Source organism: Salvia miltiorrhiza, chromosome 8 (assembly GCF_028751815.1).
Source record: "Salvia miltiorrhiza cultivar Shanhuang (shh) chromosome 8, IMPLAD_Smil_shh, whole genome shotgun sequence".
Lineage (NCBI taxonomy): Eukaryota > Viridiplantae > Streptophyta > Magnoliopsida > Lamiales > Lamiaceae > Salvia > Salvia miltiorrhiza.
The window spans coordinates 2,944,885-2,962,092 of NC_080394.1; the positions used below are offsets into that span (position 1 = coordinate 2,944,885).

The following is a 17,208-nucleotide window of genomic DNA, read 5'->3' on the forward strand; positions in this document are numbered from 1 at the left end:
AAAAATAATTAAGTATATTATGAGTGGATAAATAATTTTATTTTAATAATTATTATTATTTGTATTATGAGTGAAAAATAATTATGGTAAAGTAGTAAATAAATTAATACTCCAAAAATTATTATTTTTATGGAATACTATATAAAAGGTAATATGTACATTGTCCATAAATAGAATAATTAAGTAGACCTTTCTAACTTTTTTTATTACCTTTTTATTTTTGGGTGTCCAAAAATAAATGCACATTTTACCTAATTATTCTGACTATTTTTACATAAATAGAATAAAAATAATTGTACATATTGCCTTTTTATTTTTGGGTGTCCAAAAATAAAAATTAAGACTATTTTTACATAACGAGGGGTGCATATTTTTACAATTTATTACAAATTATGTAGACCTTTCTATTTTTTTTATAAATTAATAGTATTAAATAAAGAAAATTAAAAGCTGCGCCATATGGAACTCGAACCCAAGATCTTTGGTCTTAGACGTTAACTCCTTACCGTTTGACCTTCCTAATTTTAGCACATGTTTAGGGTTGACATTTCGATACTCATCCAAAGTTCAAACATTAAATTGATAAAGGCGTTTCTCATTTGTTCTATTTTCCCTTTCGTATGGTCAAATTTTTCGTTGGATATATATTCGTAATTACAATTTTAAAATTTCATTTTAAATTATCCAATTATCAGATATTCCATGATAAAATTAATAATACATTTCAAACAATATTTTATGTATGTGTGATCAATTAAATTTAAAAATTCTAGAAAAACAAAATCAAATTTGTAATTATATTTTTTCTTTTATAACTTGAATAAGGGGAACAATAAATTTACACACTAAAACCTCCTTTATAAATAAAGAGATCTTCGCCGATTCAATGTCCCACATAAACATTTAAAGGCTATGTTACAATTATCTTAGATTTTTCCAAGGGTTAAGTATCAAATAAGTCCATATCATAGTGACCCTTATCATGTGTAGCTCTTTATAGTCGAAGTTGGGCCAACTAAACCCTCATACTACCTAAAATCGAACAATCGGGCCCTCTGCCCTAACGACGAGATGACGCCGTCCGTTTAATTTTTTTTATTATCATTTTAATCGGTGGGCCCCTACCATAATGAAATAAAATTATGGATACAGCTTGATTTTATCCTCTGCTGCAATCGACTTCTTGCAATGAGCAATCGCCGCTTGATTTTATAGTATTTCATTCGTCCTATTTTATTTGATTTATTGATTTTAGACATGATTATTTAGAAGATTAATTTGAAAAGAAAATTAAGCCAAGTGAAATAAAACAAATTTATTTCCATTAAACTATAATTGCAATTCATTGGATTTGATTTTCCTATATTGTTGGTCTAAGTCAAAATTAAAGGTCATTTGGGTCATTTACTATAAGCGATAATGATTCCAAAAAGTCCGTCTTCATGCCTTCCCGCTTCCACCCCCTGCATCACTCAATTTTACTAATTTTCTCACCTACCATTAAAACATCACCCGTCTATTTAGACCGATCCCAGCCGTCCATTTCAAAACACAACTCAAGCCTCACGATCACCCCGATCCAACGATCACAATTACATCTTCTGGAAACTTCTCTCTCTTCGCAGCCCCCCCTTATATCTTACTAGTATATATCACTCCCACACTCACAATCCTCAGCTCAGTGCTTGTGTTGTCCACGCTCTCTACCCATCGTTAGGGTTTATACAATTTCTCTCTCTACGTTTCAGGTACCTAGATTTCCTATCGCGATCTTCCATTTTTGGCTCCGATTTGTGCCTTTCCTTTTTCCTGCTTTTGACGACGTTGACTTTTCGTTGAGCGATTGCTTTGTGAACGGGATTTTTCCAGATTCATCAGTGTGTTGAAGCTGTGAAGCGATCATAATGTGTTTGCTTTTATTGGTGCGCTGATGATGTGAGATGTTTCTGATTTACAGAATCTGTGAAAATGGTGAAGAACTACCCAGCTGTGAGTGAGGAGTACTTGAAGGCTGTTGACAAATGCAAGAGGAAGCTCAGGGGTCTCATCGCTGAGAAGAATTGCGCTCCTATCATGCTCCGTCTTGCGTAAGTTTTATTTTTTTTATATATGAATTTTTATAGTTTTATTCTGTTTGTTTTTAGTATATGACATTTTGGTATCGCTGCCATTTGATTGCCGTATTTTTCCGATGTGTAAGTTCGGATTACGATTTGTGTTGATTTTGTATTGATTAGGTCTGCCTTAAGTAAATCATTTGTTTAGCTCGCGCGCTCTGCCATACACGATTGGTAAATAGATCTGTGGATAATCATAATTTAGGTTTTAGTGCACTAATTTTAGATATTGATTGTTTATTATCAATAATGCTATTTGAATAAAAAATATTAAAAATTAAAAATTTGCTAAAAAATTACAAGAAAAAAAAATTATAATGCCGAGGAAACAATAAAACCAACTAAATCCTTCTTAAATTTGAACCGAATTTTTTAAATAAATCAATTTTTAAAAGTATTTAATATTTTTTTATCCGAGCAAATTTTGTCCAACTAGCACTACTCTTTTTTTTTTTATACCTCTTTCAGTTATACTTTACTTACGATGACAAATCACCCCCTTACTTTTTTACTATCACTATTTTTCTTCCTTAGCAAATTTTGTTAAGTCCACTAAATATAATAGTATTTAAAGTTTCAATACGACCTAATTAAATGTTATCTTTTCCATACAACAAATATTATATTTTAAATATTATATTGAGTGGACTACTAGTGTAATAGGATTATATTATTATTATTATTATTATTATTATTAATCAAACAAGACAAGTATAACAATTAATCTCGAGTATCTGCTCTGCCAATACAGGATGGAATTTTTTAGTATCTGCTAAAATGTTCATAGAGTCTTTCTTCTGATAATGTAGTTAGCGATAGTGTTGAGTGTTTAGGTGGCACTTGTGGTTGGGAGTTTTTGATAGTTTGTTATATTTAGCTTTATTTTTTAATGATCTGCAATTCTGCATCATACATTCATACTCAGGAGTCCATATTACTATGATCGTTGTGCCTTCCTTTCTTTTGTTATCTATTTTTTTATAGCACTTTTGTGATGGGTATAAACTTGTTGCTCTATGTTGTAGATGGCACTCTGCTGGTACATTTGATCAGTGCTCAAAAACTGGAGGTCCTTTTGGAACCATGAGATTCGAAGAGGAGCTTGCGCATGCTGCCAACAGTGGTCTTGATATTGCTTTGAGGCTCTTGGAGCCCATCAGGAAGCAGTTCCCCACTCTCTCCTTTGCTGACTTCTACCAGGTACCCTTATCCTAAGTATATTTTTAAGTTTAAACGTTGAATCTTTAGAAAGAATTAACAATTGTCTCTCTATCGTACCAGTTGGCTGGAGTTGTGGCTGTTGAAGTTACTGGAGGACCTGATGTTCCATTCCACCCAGGAAGGCCGGTTAGTGAAATCTCCCTCACTTGCTAGACGTTTTCATGCATATTTGCAGTGATATATACCGGTGCTTACATTTTGATGAAACAGTGGGATATTCTCCTATAGGAATTGTTCGACTTAAATATACTTAAATCAATGATTTTTTGGACCTGTTTTTGATATATGGAAACACCATTTTCAATTCTTTAGTTGCATCACTAGTTTTACTGTGCAGTTCTGTTATGTAATTTTTTTAATGTGGTTGATGTTTAAAATCTCAGGACAAGGCTGAGCCACCTGTTGAAGGCCGCTTGCCCGATGCTACCAAGGGTAAGCTGAGCATATTCTCTTATGTACATTTCTCTAGTATTTAGTTTTTACTCAGAATTGTCAGTGTCACAACATTATTTATTGTCAAACTTACCATCTCCATTGTTTCAGGATCTGACCACCTGAGGGATGTCTTTACCAAACAAATGGGTCTGACCGATCAGGATATCGTTGCACTCTCTGGTGGCCACACTCTGGTTTGTATTTGCTACTTTCTTGTTTTACTTCCCCAGACATGGCATTGGCATGGAGAATTGTATTTGATGATTTTCTATTTGATGCTCTCAGGGAAGATGCCACAAGGAGCGATCTGGATTTGAGGGACCATGGACTTTCAACCCCCTCATCTTCGACAACTCTTACTTCACGTATGTCAGCACCACCGTTGAATACACACTAGTTTATCGTATCATAATATGTCGCTAACTTGTAATTTGGTAACAACAGGAAGCTTCTGTCTGGAGAGAAAGAGGGGCTTCTGCAGTTGCCAACAGACAAGACTCTTCTCACCGACCCTTGCTTCCGCCCATTCGTTGAGAAATATGCTGCGGTTTGTGCATTCTAATCCTTACTTCTCTGCATTCATACATTGCGTGTTGGGAAATCAGTTCCCCATCCAAACTTGGTAGAAGCAAGAAATAAGAATAAAAATAGACACAATTTAACAACACAAGAATTTAACGTGGAAACTCCAAATCCGGAGAAAAACCACGACCCACTGAAAAATTACTATATGATAAATTTCTACAATCACACAGTATTTCTCACCCTCTCGACTCACAACCACTACACTCTTACAAGCCTTTGAAAACCTCTCACCCCTCTAAAACAAAGAGCAAGGAATTTCAAACTAGAAGTAATCACAAGACTAAAGGTAGTGATTGGTGCAATTGTATCAAAGACCTTGGAACTCCTTAAATAACCTAAGGGTCTCCACCTACTTTGATAACAAAACCAATGTGGGACAAAAATCCCCACTTTCATTTTTAACACAATTCCAACAATCTCCACCTTGTTAAAAATAAAAGAAAAAACGCCATTGTCTTCACCGACAATTATGATTCTTATCACAAAGAACCATCATCCTCAAAAGAGAATAAACCTACTCCACCAAATGAGTAGAACACTTAGAATAAACCATTCTAAGAATTTTACTTCGGCACATGTCGAAAAAACCTTGCTGAAATTTTGGTGCAACCTTCTAGCTTTTGGCCCTCCTAGAAGTCATCAGCCATCGACATACTTTTCACCACACACCTGCATCCATGCCAAAAAACCATGCACATGTGGTCCAACTAACATCGTCACATCCTCTATCATGGCCATTGGACATGCCATAAGGATATTCATGTCCTCAAAGGACATCATCAAACACGATGTTAGCTGATTGTTCGGAGCTTTCTGCCGAATCCGCTCCACCTTGACGAGCTCCACCTGGACAGTTTCGCTTCGTATGGCCGGGTTTTCCGCACCTCCAACAAACAACGCCCTTGGAGTCTTTCTTTCTCCCTCTGCTAAAGGCCACCATTGCTGAATTTTCCGATGAAGTACGTCCTTCACTCATCAGCCTTCTTTCTTCCAAAAGAAGTTTGCCCGTGACTTCAGCAAAGACCAGAGTTTCCTTCCCATAAACTAATATTGGCTTCATGTGTTCATAGGAACGTGGAAGAGACAAGATGAGTCTCAACGCCTTATCCTCATCTTCAATTTCCGCTCCAATACTCTCCAGTTCAGAGATAATGCCATTGAGAATACTCAAGTGATCTGAAATCTTCACACCTTCATCCATCCGTAAGGTATGAAATTGTTCCTTCAAATACAACCGATTCGAGATGCCTTTTGCTTGGTACAGAGCTTCCAGCTTTTCCCAAAGCTCCTTCGCACTCGAAATCCCATGTACATTTGCAAGTACATTCTTGGCCAAGCAGAGACGAATTGTGCTTGCCGCCTTCAGATCCAGATCCTCCCAATCTTCATCACTCATACCGGACTTGTTGTTTGCGTCATCATCTGCACCGGACTTTTTGACTGCACCCGGACTTCCTTTCAGGGCCTTGTGTAACCCAGATTGTATCAGCACATCCTTGACTTGCACTTGCCACAAGCCAAAATTTATTATTCCATCGAATTTCTCCACGTCGAACTTCATTTGGACTTGAAGTTGACTTGACGTACCGCTTCTCCACCAAAATGAACAGTCGTCTCGCAAGAGACACCCCGCCCGGATCTTTCTCAAGAAATCCTTTCTGATGTGGAAGATCAGACAATGCTGCAACCACAGAGCATACTTGGAATATCAAGAGACCTCAGCCAGACTCTGATACCAATTGTTGGGAAATCAGTTCCCCATCCAAACTTGGTAGAAGCAAGAAATAAGAATAAAAATAGACACAATTTAACAACACAAGAATTTAACGTGGAAACTCCAAATCCGGAGAAAAACCACGACCCACTGAAAAATTACTATATGATATATTTCTACAATCACACAGTATTTCTCACCCTCTCGACTCACAACCACTACACTCTTACAAGCCTTTGAAAACCTCTCACCCCTCTAAAACAAAGAGCAAGGAATTTCAAACTAGAAGTAATCACAAGACTAAAGGTAGTGATTGGTGCAATTGTATCAAAGACCTTGGAACTCCTTAAATAACCTAAGGGTCTCCACCTACTTTGATAACAAAACCAATGTGGGACAAAAATCCCCACTTTCATTTTTAACACAATTCCAACATTGCGCTCTGTGCTGATCGTAGTTTCGTTCTCTCTCCGATGATAGGACGAGGATGCATTTTTTGCGGACTACGCTGAGGCTCACATGAAGCTCTCTGAGCTGGGGTGAAACCCTTTTCCTTGGTTTGGCTTTGTAATTGAGACTAGACTTTGATTTTTAAGGATATTTACCTTTTTCTATTGATTGCTGCAGATTCGCTGATGCCTAAGCTACTCCGTGGAGTGATGACCTATTTTGCTCAGATTTATCTTGTGCTCGAATTTATGTTAATAATTCTGGGAAAAACATGTTGGATCTGTTTTGTGCTTGTTTCAGTGAACGTATTGGTTTTTGTCATGGATAAATGATATACGGTCATCTCCCTCCTTTAGAGAATATTATCATGTGTCAATCCTTCAACATGCCTTTTGTAGTTCGTTTGAATTTATTTCGAGATCATTCACTTTAGTCGTTTTTTAATGTCACAGAAAAATGTGGAATAAAGCATTACACAGCTCACATGATACGTTTCGTATGTGTATGGTATACTTACTAATATAGAAATGAATATTTATTTTATGGACCGATCAGAAAAGAAATATTATGAGTATTTATTTGGTGGAAAAATGAATAAAAAAAGAAATATGAGTATTTATTTGATGGACGAAAGAAATATTAGATTTATTGATAGTCGAAAGTTAAGTATAAAAGATTTAGTTATTTATAATAACCATATCTTTGCGGACCTCTTGAAAGTAGAAATAATCAAATTAGGGTAAAATATAAAATAAAGATCCAAAGTATATATTTAAATTAAAAAATATCTTAAACTATTAATAATAGTATCAATTAAAGGTTAAATAAAAAGTATCCTGTATGGCTGTATGATTCTCCCCCTCGCTCCCGAGATCTTTAAATAAATGTTTCCACTTCGCCCAAAATCTGGTAAGCAAAACAAAAAAAGAGAAATTAATAAATGAAAAAATATTTGGTTAATAATACAGTCGTGGTGTTTATTTTAATTACTAAGCATAAAAATATCATCGAGTTTATTTTATAAATTTCAAAATCCAACTCATCAAATTAAAGAACAATTAACTAATCTAATGAAAATGAGAGCTTACTGCAAGTTATCATCAATTACACAACTGAAGTGGTGTGCGGAAAATGATGATTTAGCTATATTCGCTTTGGATTTAGAAAACCTTTGTAACCCTTTGTATATTAAAGACTTTAATTTTTCTTAAAGACTCATGACTTTGAGTCCCTCCCACCTGAGTTGTATCGGTTGTCTCCCTCTTGATATGCTCAAAAAGATAGTTTGTAATTTATTCGTTTTGATTTTTTTTAATAAATGTATTTTTCATCAAAAAAGAGAGAAAAAGAGTACACAATATGCTTATGAGTATGCGATGAAAAGTGCGTTGAACATAGTTTTTTTTTTTTTTTTTTTTTTTTTTTTGTGAAGAAGTGTTGAGGTCCTTGAGGATAGTTAATAACACATGTAAATATAGAATTTAAAGCACACATAATTTAATGTGATTTGGAAAAACACCTCTCTCACATTCGCGTATTCAATCAGATAAATTCACTTAATTTTAGGATTCCTTATCTTATAGCTGCAAATCAATATTTAGTTTGTAACTTTAATTGAACCATTGTTTTTAGTTGTGACAGAGTTCTAACCTCCACTTTCAAACATCTAGAATTGTAAACAAATTGAGCTAAGCCAAGTGCGGCTCTTAATTAGTACGGATGCATATCCGAACATACCCAAGTGTGGCTCTTAATTATTATTTTTAGGTCACCTAATTCAAATAATTCAGTCGTTATATAGGTCTTAAATCACCTAATTCTTGATATATATATATATATATATATATATATATATATATATATATGCTTCTTTCATCAGACTTTGCTTTTACATATACTGCGTAATGAATTCTTCTATAGTTGGTGATTATTCAAACTTGAAGCATCTACACCTACTTTATTCTACTTGGAAAAGAAGAGGTCCATAGACATGTTACTATATGTTGCCAATTGATCTTTCATGTATAGCATATATAGTGCTTTCTCGCAAAAAAGATTCGATTAAAATTAGTATTTTGAGAATATATAAAACAATTAGTCCTAAAAAAAATGACACGAGTTTCAATAAAAATAGTTGAATGTATTATGAGTGGAAAATGAGATTACAATTAAAAAGTAGTGTTAGTAATGATAATTAATTGTATTGTAAATAGAAAAAGAGGCCACCATGTGATAGAAAATTTTCAAAAATGAAGAGGGATTAATTTTTGTGAACATTGCAAAATGACAAAAGATGACTATTTTTTGTGGACGAAGAGAATATATAACAAGTGAGCCTAAGTAGTTTTTGTATTTACATGTTGAAGAAAAAGTTTTGATACTCATTTGGGCATGCAAAAGACTAACCTTATTGGTTATTGTTGTTCCTAATTCAGTTTATCAATTCTTGTAGTTAATTTGGTAGTATAGTAGTAAAAAGCTACCAATCTCAATCCCCCAACTAATCCATATCACATTCTGTGTTGCACAAATTTCTAGACTAATTAACAAAATATATAAAACAAGTGAGGGAGAAAGGAAACAAAGAAGAAAAATAATTTTGGACTTTAGACTTCTAATTAAAGAATATTGAAATAATCATTTTATTACCAGAAACAGAAACATTTTTTTTTATATAAACCCCTCAAACTGCTTCCCTCAAAAAAAAAAAAAAAAAAAAAACCCTCAAACTGCAGAAAGTTGCCACACACCAAAAATAAAAATAAAAAATTAAGAAAAAGCGGCTTTGCAACTAATATGGCATCTTTGCATGCTAGTGTGAACAACACTTCATCACTCTCCGGTAACAGAGAAGCACCGCCGCACTCCGCCGTCGAGGCGGCTGGATGACCACCCCCTTCATCATAGGTCTGTCGCCCCCCACCCCCCACCCCCCACACACACACACGCTGCAGTAGTAAATATTATTTCCTCCGCTTACGTAAAAGAGACCCGTTTAAAGGTGGACTTTTAATAAAATTGTTAAAGTTGTTGTAACTTGTAAGTAGAATTAGGGCTGGCAAATCGTGCGGGTCGGATCGCTATCGGGTCGACCTGATATCAACCCGACCTGATAAGGCTAAACTCGAACCCGACCTGATAAGGGAATGCTAGAACCCAACCCAAACCCAACCTGATACACCTAAACCCGAACCCAACCCGAACCCGACACGAACCCGATAACAACCCGATTTGAATCGGGTTGACACGACCCGATAGCGACACGATCTGATTACGACCTGATAACAACCCGATTTGAATCGGGTTGACACAACACGATAGCGACACGATCTGATTACGACCTGATAACAACACAAATTTGATTTGATTCATTCACATTAATAATAATATTAAAAAAAATACAAAATTCATCACATATGCTCAACAATCAACATATCCAATAAATCAACAATTCAACATATACCAAACTAAAAATCCAATCAATATAAAGCATTAAACCAATAAGTTTAACAAAATATAATAAGCTCAAATGAAAATAACAATGCATCAACCAAGAGTCGTCAATCCCTAACATAACTACAACATAATCCAAGTGAGCTTAACAAATCAAAACATAACTAGACTAAGTGACAGCCTTCATGCAACAGCAATAGTGGAGACCGAAGAAGATTCGGTTTGAGGTTCATCATCGCCATGTAGAAAGTCTTCGGCTAACTTAGATGTTGGTACTTCGCTTTTGAAGGCTTTGAACGAAAAAAAATATGAATTAATATTAAATATATATCAATAATATAAAATGTTAACATTAATAACACAAAAAACTCATACCTTTTTCTCCAAACAACCAATCTCTAGTGCAAATAATTGATTGAAATTTGAAATGAATGAAACCCTAAGGCCTAAACTAAGAAATCAAAAATTTAAAAATTAAAATAAATATTTAATAAAAATAATAATATCACTATCGGGTTACCTGAATCCGACCCGAACCCAACCCAACCCGACCCGAAATTATCAGGTCCTTATCAGGTCGACCCGATAAGGACCCGAACCTTATCGTGCGTGTTACTAACCCATTAATTTCGTGCGGTTTCGTGTCGTGTTTTCGTGTCGTGTTGAAAATTGCCAGCCCTAAGTAGAATGAATGAACAACTTGTAGTTGTAGGGATAGTGTTAATATAAAAATATAGAATAAAAGGTACATATTGGTAATTAAAAAATGAAATAAAAACATAATTTATAATTAAATATAAAAGAGAATGTATGATGTGATGGTTCAAAAAGTATAATTAGACACTTTTTTCGTGGACAAAAAAAGTTTTGTAAGTAGGAGTCTTTTTCGTCGACAGAAGGAGTAATTATTAATATGCATTTGTACTAAATTGTGGTTGTGATGTCATTTTAAAAATAAAATATAAATTATATGATGGCATTCGGCGAGTCACATAATTTTTTTATTGAAATCTAACAGTTTGGAGTTTTTAAAAATATTTGTTATAGTTCAGAATATTTTTATAAATAAGGTAAAATTTAAGATTTAATATGATATTTACTCTCACTAATTAAAATTATATGACCTTTTATGAAAATTTATTTATATATATTTGAAATATTCGAAAAAAGAATATACATTTATATAATTGGGACGCAGGGAGCATGTAAAACAAGCGAGGGAGAATGGAAAAAGAGGAAAAATATTTTAAGACTTTAGGCTTCTAATCAAAGAATATTAAAATAATCATTTCATCACCCGATGTTGAATCATTAAAAAAATAAAATAATAACCCGACCTTTTCCACCAACTATATAAACAACCCCTCAAACTGCAGAAAGTTGCCACAAAAAAAACAAAAAAAAACAGCTGCTTTGCAACAAACATGGCATCTTTGCATGCTAGTGTCGACAACAACACTTCACTCTCCGGTGACAGAGAAGCACCGCCGCCCACCGCCGCACCCCGCCGTCGAGGCGGCTGGATCACCACCCCCTTCATCATAGGTCTCTCTCTCTCCCCACCCCCTGCTGTAGTAAATTATTAATTTTTTTTTGATAAATTAACAGTATTAAATAAAGAAATTTAAAGGTCACGCTTACTGCTTGGCCAACACACACGTATATTGCTAATATTGTAATGAATTGTGGTTGTGAGCAGCAACCGTGTTCGGGCTGACGGTGGCGGCCGGCGGCTGGTCGGGAAACCTTATAGTCTTCCTGATCAACGAGTTCAACATCAAACGCATCGACGCCGCCCAAATCAGCAACGTCGTCAACGGCTGCGTCAACTTCTTCCCTCTCCTCGCCGCCGTCGCCGCCGATTCCCTCTTCGGCTGCTTCTCCGTCATTTGGATTTCCTCTCTCATCTCTCTACTGGTACACACATTGCTATTTTTGTTTTAAATTCTATTTTTTGACATCATTAATTTTAGAGTTTATCATGGCTTTGAGCGTTTTACACAAAATATTTTCCAACTAATTTCATTTTTTCTTTCAAAATCCCCTAGTTAACTTTTAATGTTTTCTACGAGATGTCCTTAACTTTCATAATTTCTTAAAACATATCCCGTTACACAAAATTTAACAACATAATAACGAGTCATTTCACCAGATTCTTAGATAAAACAATGTTATTATTTTAGCCAGTGAGATGAAAAAAAAAAAAAACATTTCACCCAAAAACTCGGTGAAGCGACTCATCATTCCGTCGCTCGATACTATATAGCAGAATATTTTTTGAAAAAAATGGTAAAAAGTTGAAGGTAATTTAATATAAAATCAAGATTAAAGATATTTTCTAAAATACACTAAATTGTGTATATTTTATAGAAAAATTTGAAAATTGAGTTTTTTTTTATAAAAACAAGTTATACTTTCTGAAAACACTGAAATTGTGAGTATTTTATAGAAAAAGATTAAAAAAAATGAAAGTTTTTAAGGAAAAATGAAAATTAAGGAGTATTTTATAAAAAAAAAACGTTGAAAGTTGAGGACATAAAACATGATTAACGCTTACTAGTAGCATGGGATCAAGATTAAAGATATTCTAAAATACACTAAATTGTGGATATTTTATAGAAAAAGTTGAAAATTGAGCTAGTTTTTTTTAAACAAAAGTTATATTTTCTGAAAACACCGAAATTGTTAGTATTTTATAGAAAAAAAAAGAGAAGGATTTTAAGGAAAAAATGAAAATAAAGGAGTATTTTATAAAAAAACGTTGAAAGTTGAGAACACAAAACATGATTAACGCAGGGGATCTTCCTCCTCCTTCTCACGGTGGCGGCGGACGGGTTGAAGCCGGCTCCTTCGGAGCCGGCGTCGAGAATCCAATACGCAGTGTTGTATTCCGGCATGGCTCTGGCCTCGATCGGCATGGGCGGCACGAGATTCACCTTAGCAACAATGGGAGCCAACCAGATCAAGCACAAGGCCACTTTCTTCAACTGGTATTTCTTCAGCTTGTATAGTGCTTCCTTCATATCAGCCACGGCCATTGTGTATGTGGAAGACAATGTGGGGTGGCGCTGGGGTTTTGGAATCGCCATCGCCGCCAACGCCCTCGCATTAGCCCTCTTCCTCGTCGGGGCTCCTTACTATAGCCGCGACGAGCCACGCGCCAGCCCCTTCACCGCCTTGCTGCGCGTGGCTGTCGCGGCCTTTAGGAAGAGGAAGGCCGTCGCCGGAGTTACTAATGTAGATTATTACTACGGAGATGATGGAGTTAAAGGGGATGCCCCGACAAACTGGTTCAGGTAAATCTCGTAAGCTCCTTCAAAGTGTTTGACAAAATAAATTTCTATAATTTATAAAATATAAAAATAAGTTTCTCGACTCAAACTTATTTTTTCATATATATTATATATATATATACCCATATAATAATAATAATAATAATAATAATAATAATAATAATAATAATAATAATAATAATAATAATAATAATAATAATTACTCCTTCCGTTCCGCGAAGCTTGAGCAATTTCTTTTCGGCATGAGTTTTAAAAAGTTAGTATTTTGTGTTAAGTGTGGTGAGTGAAAATATGAATAAAAAAAAAAAAAAACTTTTGTCATATAAGGAAAGTGCTCAGATTTCACGGGACAACTCGAATAGGAATACTGCTCAAGCTTCATGGGGGACGAAGGAAGTATTTTATAAAATTGATTCAATTGTAATTTATTATTTCTATATATATACATATACATTCAAGAAGTTCATATATATCATTTTGATTTTCTCTCTAACTTATAAGCTCAATTATTTAAATATTATAAAAGTTTATATACTCTTGAAAACTTATAAAAAATTTAAAATAAACTCAGCCAAATACTTCCTTAGACTTGTGTCAAAATCGAAGATGATCATCACATTTCTGCATATACTTTGCTTATACGTAGTGCATAATTTATTACTCTGCTCTGTATCAAAATTAATTGTTTTGACTTCACGCTTCCGACACTGAATTATTTGCACTAAATTATAGTATTACATTATGGAAGAAATCTGGTCCAGCACTAAGGTTTTTTCAACCTTTATTAATTGTATACATTACTTTATATACGATAAAGTTATAAATTGACTATTACTTCAAAATTGTCCATACATGTACATCATGGTTCCATCATTATCCGGAGCCACAACCAATTTTTCTTACACATACATGACATAATATTTAATTTTAGCCTTTCTTTTTTTCCTAGAAAAAACATTATTTATATAGATAAAACTACGAAAATAATAAGTATTTTTAATATTACGTGCTTATACGATATTTTTAATGTAACTAAAATTCATGTGTTATTTATAAATAACAATGGTACTCCACTTTACATGAAATTTTTTGTATGATCGTCAAATTTTTCGTGTAAGGGTATTAAAGTAAAAATGAGTAATATTTCCTTATTTTTATCTATACAACTATAATTTTCTATTTTCTCTGTCCACGAAAAAGTTGACACAATTTTTTTTTCGGTCTGATCATACAAAATTTATCACTTTCAATTCATTTATAGAGTAGAGTCCACACAACTACACAACTATTTTAAATGGGGGCCTTATTCTTTCAACAACTTAACTCATTTTTTAATTAAACTCGCGTCGTTCACAATACGACAATTCGTTTATGAATGGAATAAGTATATAGTTTTTTATGGTTTTTAAAATGGAATTCTAATTTCACAGTTTCAATCACAACTCCACTAACATTTTATTAAAATCCGTATCATCCAATGCAGCCAACTAAACCGTGCAGCGGTGAAGCTCGACGGCGACATCCTACCAAACGGCGTCGTGGCGGCGCCGTGGAGGCTCTGCACAGTCCAACAAGTGGAAGACCTGAAAACCCTAATGCGAATCCTCCCCTTATGGTCTTCCAGCATCTTCCTCGGCACCCCCATCGGCGTCCAGCTCAGCCTCACCGTCCTCCAATCCCTCGCCTCCGACCGCCGCCTCAGCGCCGGCTTCACCTTCCCGGCCGGCTCCATCATCGTCTTCTCCTTCGTCTCCACCGCCGTGGGCGTGATCCTCATCGACCGCTGCTTCAGGCCGAGCTGGAGGAGAATGGTGGGCGGCAAGGAGCTCACGCCCTTGCAGCAAATAGGGATCGGCCACGTGTTCAACGTGGCCAGCATGGCGGTGTCGGCCCTCGTGGAGTCGAGGAGGCGGCGCCGCCTCATGTCGGTGATGTGGCTGGTGCCGCAGATGGTGGTGGTCGGGGTCGGGGAGGCGTTCCATTTTCCGGGGCAGGTGGGGTTGTATTATCAAGAATTTCCGGCGAGCTTGAAGGGGGTGGCGACTGCGATGGTGGCGATGCTTGTTGGTGTGGCTTTCTACTTGAGCACGGCGGTGGTTGATTTTATTAGGAGGGTTACACATTGGTTGCCGGATGATATTGATCATGGGAGGCTTGATTATGTGTATTGGGTGATGGTGGTGATTGGGATTGCTAATTTTGGGTATTTTCTTGTGATTGCATGCTTGTATCACTACAAGAATGAGGAGGTTGTGATCAAGAAGGATGAGAAAGCATAGAGAGTGAGAGTTAGATGAGTTTTTAGGACAATAATTTAGACTGATTTGAAAATTTTCGGATTTGCAAAAGTAGGACATGTACTATTCAATAAGTAATGCACCCGCAGGATAATTTTCTGCCCAATTTTAAGAGTTTCGGACTTTACTTTGAATGTGGTAGGCACAGTCATGTGCTCGGTCCGTGCAAGCAAGCTCGAAACTCTTGAAATTGATCGAGAATTGTCCTGTGGATGCATTAGTTATTAATTAGTGTACTATTTCTGAAATTTCGAATTTTTTTGTCCTAGGTCTAAATTATTGTTTTAATTAAAAAACCCTTCTAACTTTGGGTGGAGAGAATGTTTTGTGTGTGTTGTTTGTAGGGCTTATTTATGAACTAAGTTTGATCTCTAGCTTCTTAATGTGAGTTTAGCTTGTGTTTGAGATATATGTCCATGTTTGTAATTAATTAATGTGTTGAGTGGAGAAATGGATCCACTATTTTTAGGTGTGATGTTAAGGGATAAAATTGTAAAGAGATGTGTGGGGTCATATCCCAAAACAAATGTGATGATATATGTTTAAGGGACATATGAAAATGAAAAAAATGATACACTTTTCAACGACGAAGGGAATATTATTTAGAATTTTCACACCAATATTTTCACTTTTTTTTAACTAATACTATGGAATTATTACTTATTAGATAAAGTAAAATTTACATAACACATGAAAATCATGGTCATTCATTTATTCATTTCTTTGAAGTTAAGGTGGGGGGGGGGGGGGATAAATTGATTTATATAATATGTGAATTAATTTGATGATCTCAACAATAATTTATTAAGAAATAAACTAAAAAATAAGTATATAGAATAGAACATGCTTATGTGAGAATCACGTGTACCAAGATCATCCAAAGTGAGAAAATATATACAAGTGATCATATCAAATCAACAATTAAATGATTGATTTAAATCAATCATCAATTTAATTGAGTCACAATTGGATTTGATAATTATTGCAGCAAAAAATTTAATTATTAGCATGCAATCAATATATGCATGATATGGTGTCGCTGCAGTGGGTAAACTTTAGGATATGATTACAAAAGGTAGTAGTTGAAGGAGGGTCATGTATATAGTGAGAGAAGCACTAGAATATAGATGTGTCGTCCACATCATTCTTGATCACTACAAATTCTTTCAACCCACCTTTTCATTGAAATATAAATCAAGAAAATTAGTTTAAATGATTGAAATAATCAAGATTATTACGACATTTCAAAGTTCTAATCTATCTAAGCAAACAAGAAATTAATTTTATTATTTTTATATATCAAGATTAATGCTCATAAGTAAACGGATCCTTATAATATTAAGTACTTATTTTATAATTATACCCAACACACACTTGAGTTTTTGCATCTCTTATCCCATTTGGGATCATCTATATAACCTTTTGGTGTTCCAATATTTGTGTATCTGTTTTTTTTAGTTTTATTCTCCATTCTTATCTTCAATTTCAATTGGTTGTGTTTTAATTTAATTTTATAGTTATCTAGTAATTATTCTTTAGCATTTACTTTTATGTTTTGTAAAAACTGATTATTCAGACTGATTATTACATAATTAGAGTATATAATTTTTAAGGTTCAATTTTAAATATTAATTAGAGTTCAA

General features: G+C 34.6%; 2 protein-coding genes across 3 annotated transcripts; both read left to right on the top strand.

The window, feature by feature from the left end:
* Positions 1–1,475: 1,475 nt before the first annotated feature.
* On the top strand, positions 1,476–6,884 carry LOC131000004 (L-ascorbate peroxidase 1, cytosolic-like). 2 transcript variants are annotated; one of them, XM_057925723.1, is made up of 10 exons: positions 1,476–1,748; positions 1,958–2,087; positions 3,143–3,317; positions 3,399–3,464; positions 3,722–3,770; positions 3,882–3,967; positions 4,059–4,138; positions 4,218–4,320; positions 6,553–6,611; positions 6,700–6,884. In XM_057925723.1, the coding sequence occupies exons 2-10, from the start codon at positions 1,969–1,971 to the stop codon at positions 6,713–6,715; spliced, it is 753 nt and encodes a 250-aa protein (XP_057781706.1). In that variant the 5' UTR covers positions 1,476–1,748; positions 1,958–1,968; the 3' UTR covers positions 6,716–6,884. The 2 variants fall into 2 exon arrangements, with proteins under 2 accessions (XP_057781706.1, XP_057781707.1); XM_057925724.1 differs by having other exon boundaries at positions 4,218–4,356; positions 6,505–6,715.
* Positions 6,885–11,349: 4,465 nt separating this feature from the next.
* Positions 11,350–16,161, top strand: LOC131000005 (protein NRT1/ PTR FAMILY 2.7-like). The gene is made up of 4 exons (XM_057925725.1): positions 11,350–11,520; positions 11,675–11,892; positions 12,772–13,271; positions 14,752–16,161. The coding sequence occupies exons 1-4, from the start codon at positions 11,400–11,402 to the stop codon at positions 15,545–15,547; spliced, it is 1,635 nt and encodes a 544-aa protein (XP_057781708.1). The 5' UTR covers positions 11,350–11,399; the 3' UTR covers positions 15,548–16,161.
* The last annotated feature ends 1,047 nt before the right edge of the window (positions 16,162–17,208 follow it).

Bases quoted from the DNA above. Each gene is read 5' to 3' on its own strand.
- LOC131000005 (XM_057925725.1), top strand. From the start codon at position 11,400: ATGGCATCTTTGCATGCTAGTGTCGACAACAACACTTCACTCTCCGGT. The intron at 11,521-11,674 runs GTCTCTCTCTCT...GGTTGTGAGCAG, and splicing joins CACCACCCCCTTCATCATAG to CAACCGTGTTCGGGCTGACG. The intron at 13,272-14,751 runs GTAAATCTCGTA...CATCCAATGCAG, and splicing joins GCCCCGACAAACTGGTTCAG to CCAACTAAACCGTGCAGCGG.
- LOC131000004 (XM_057925723.1), top strand. From the start codon at position 1,969: ATGGTGAAGAACTACCCAGCTGTGAGTGAGGAGTACTTGAAGGCTGTT. The intron at 2,088-3,142 runs GTAAGTTTTATT...TCTATGTTGTAG, and splicing joins CCTATCATGCTCCGTCTTGC to ATGGCACTCTGCTGGTACAT. The intron at 4,139-4,217 runs GTATGTCAGCAC...TGGTAACAACAG, and splicing joins TTCGACAACTCTTACTTCAC to GAAGCTTCTGTCTGGAGAGA.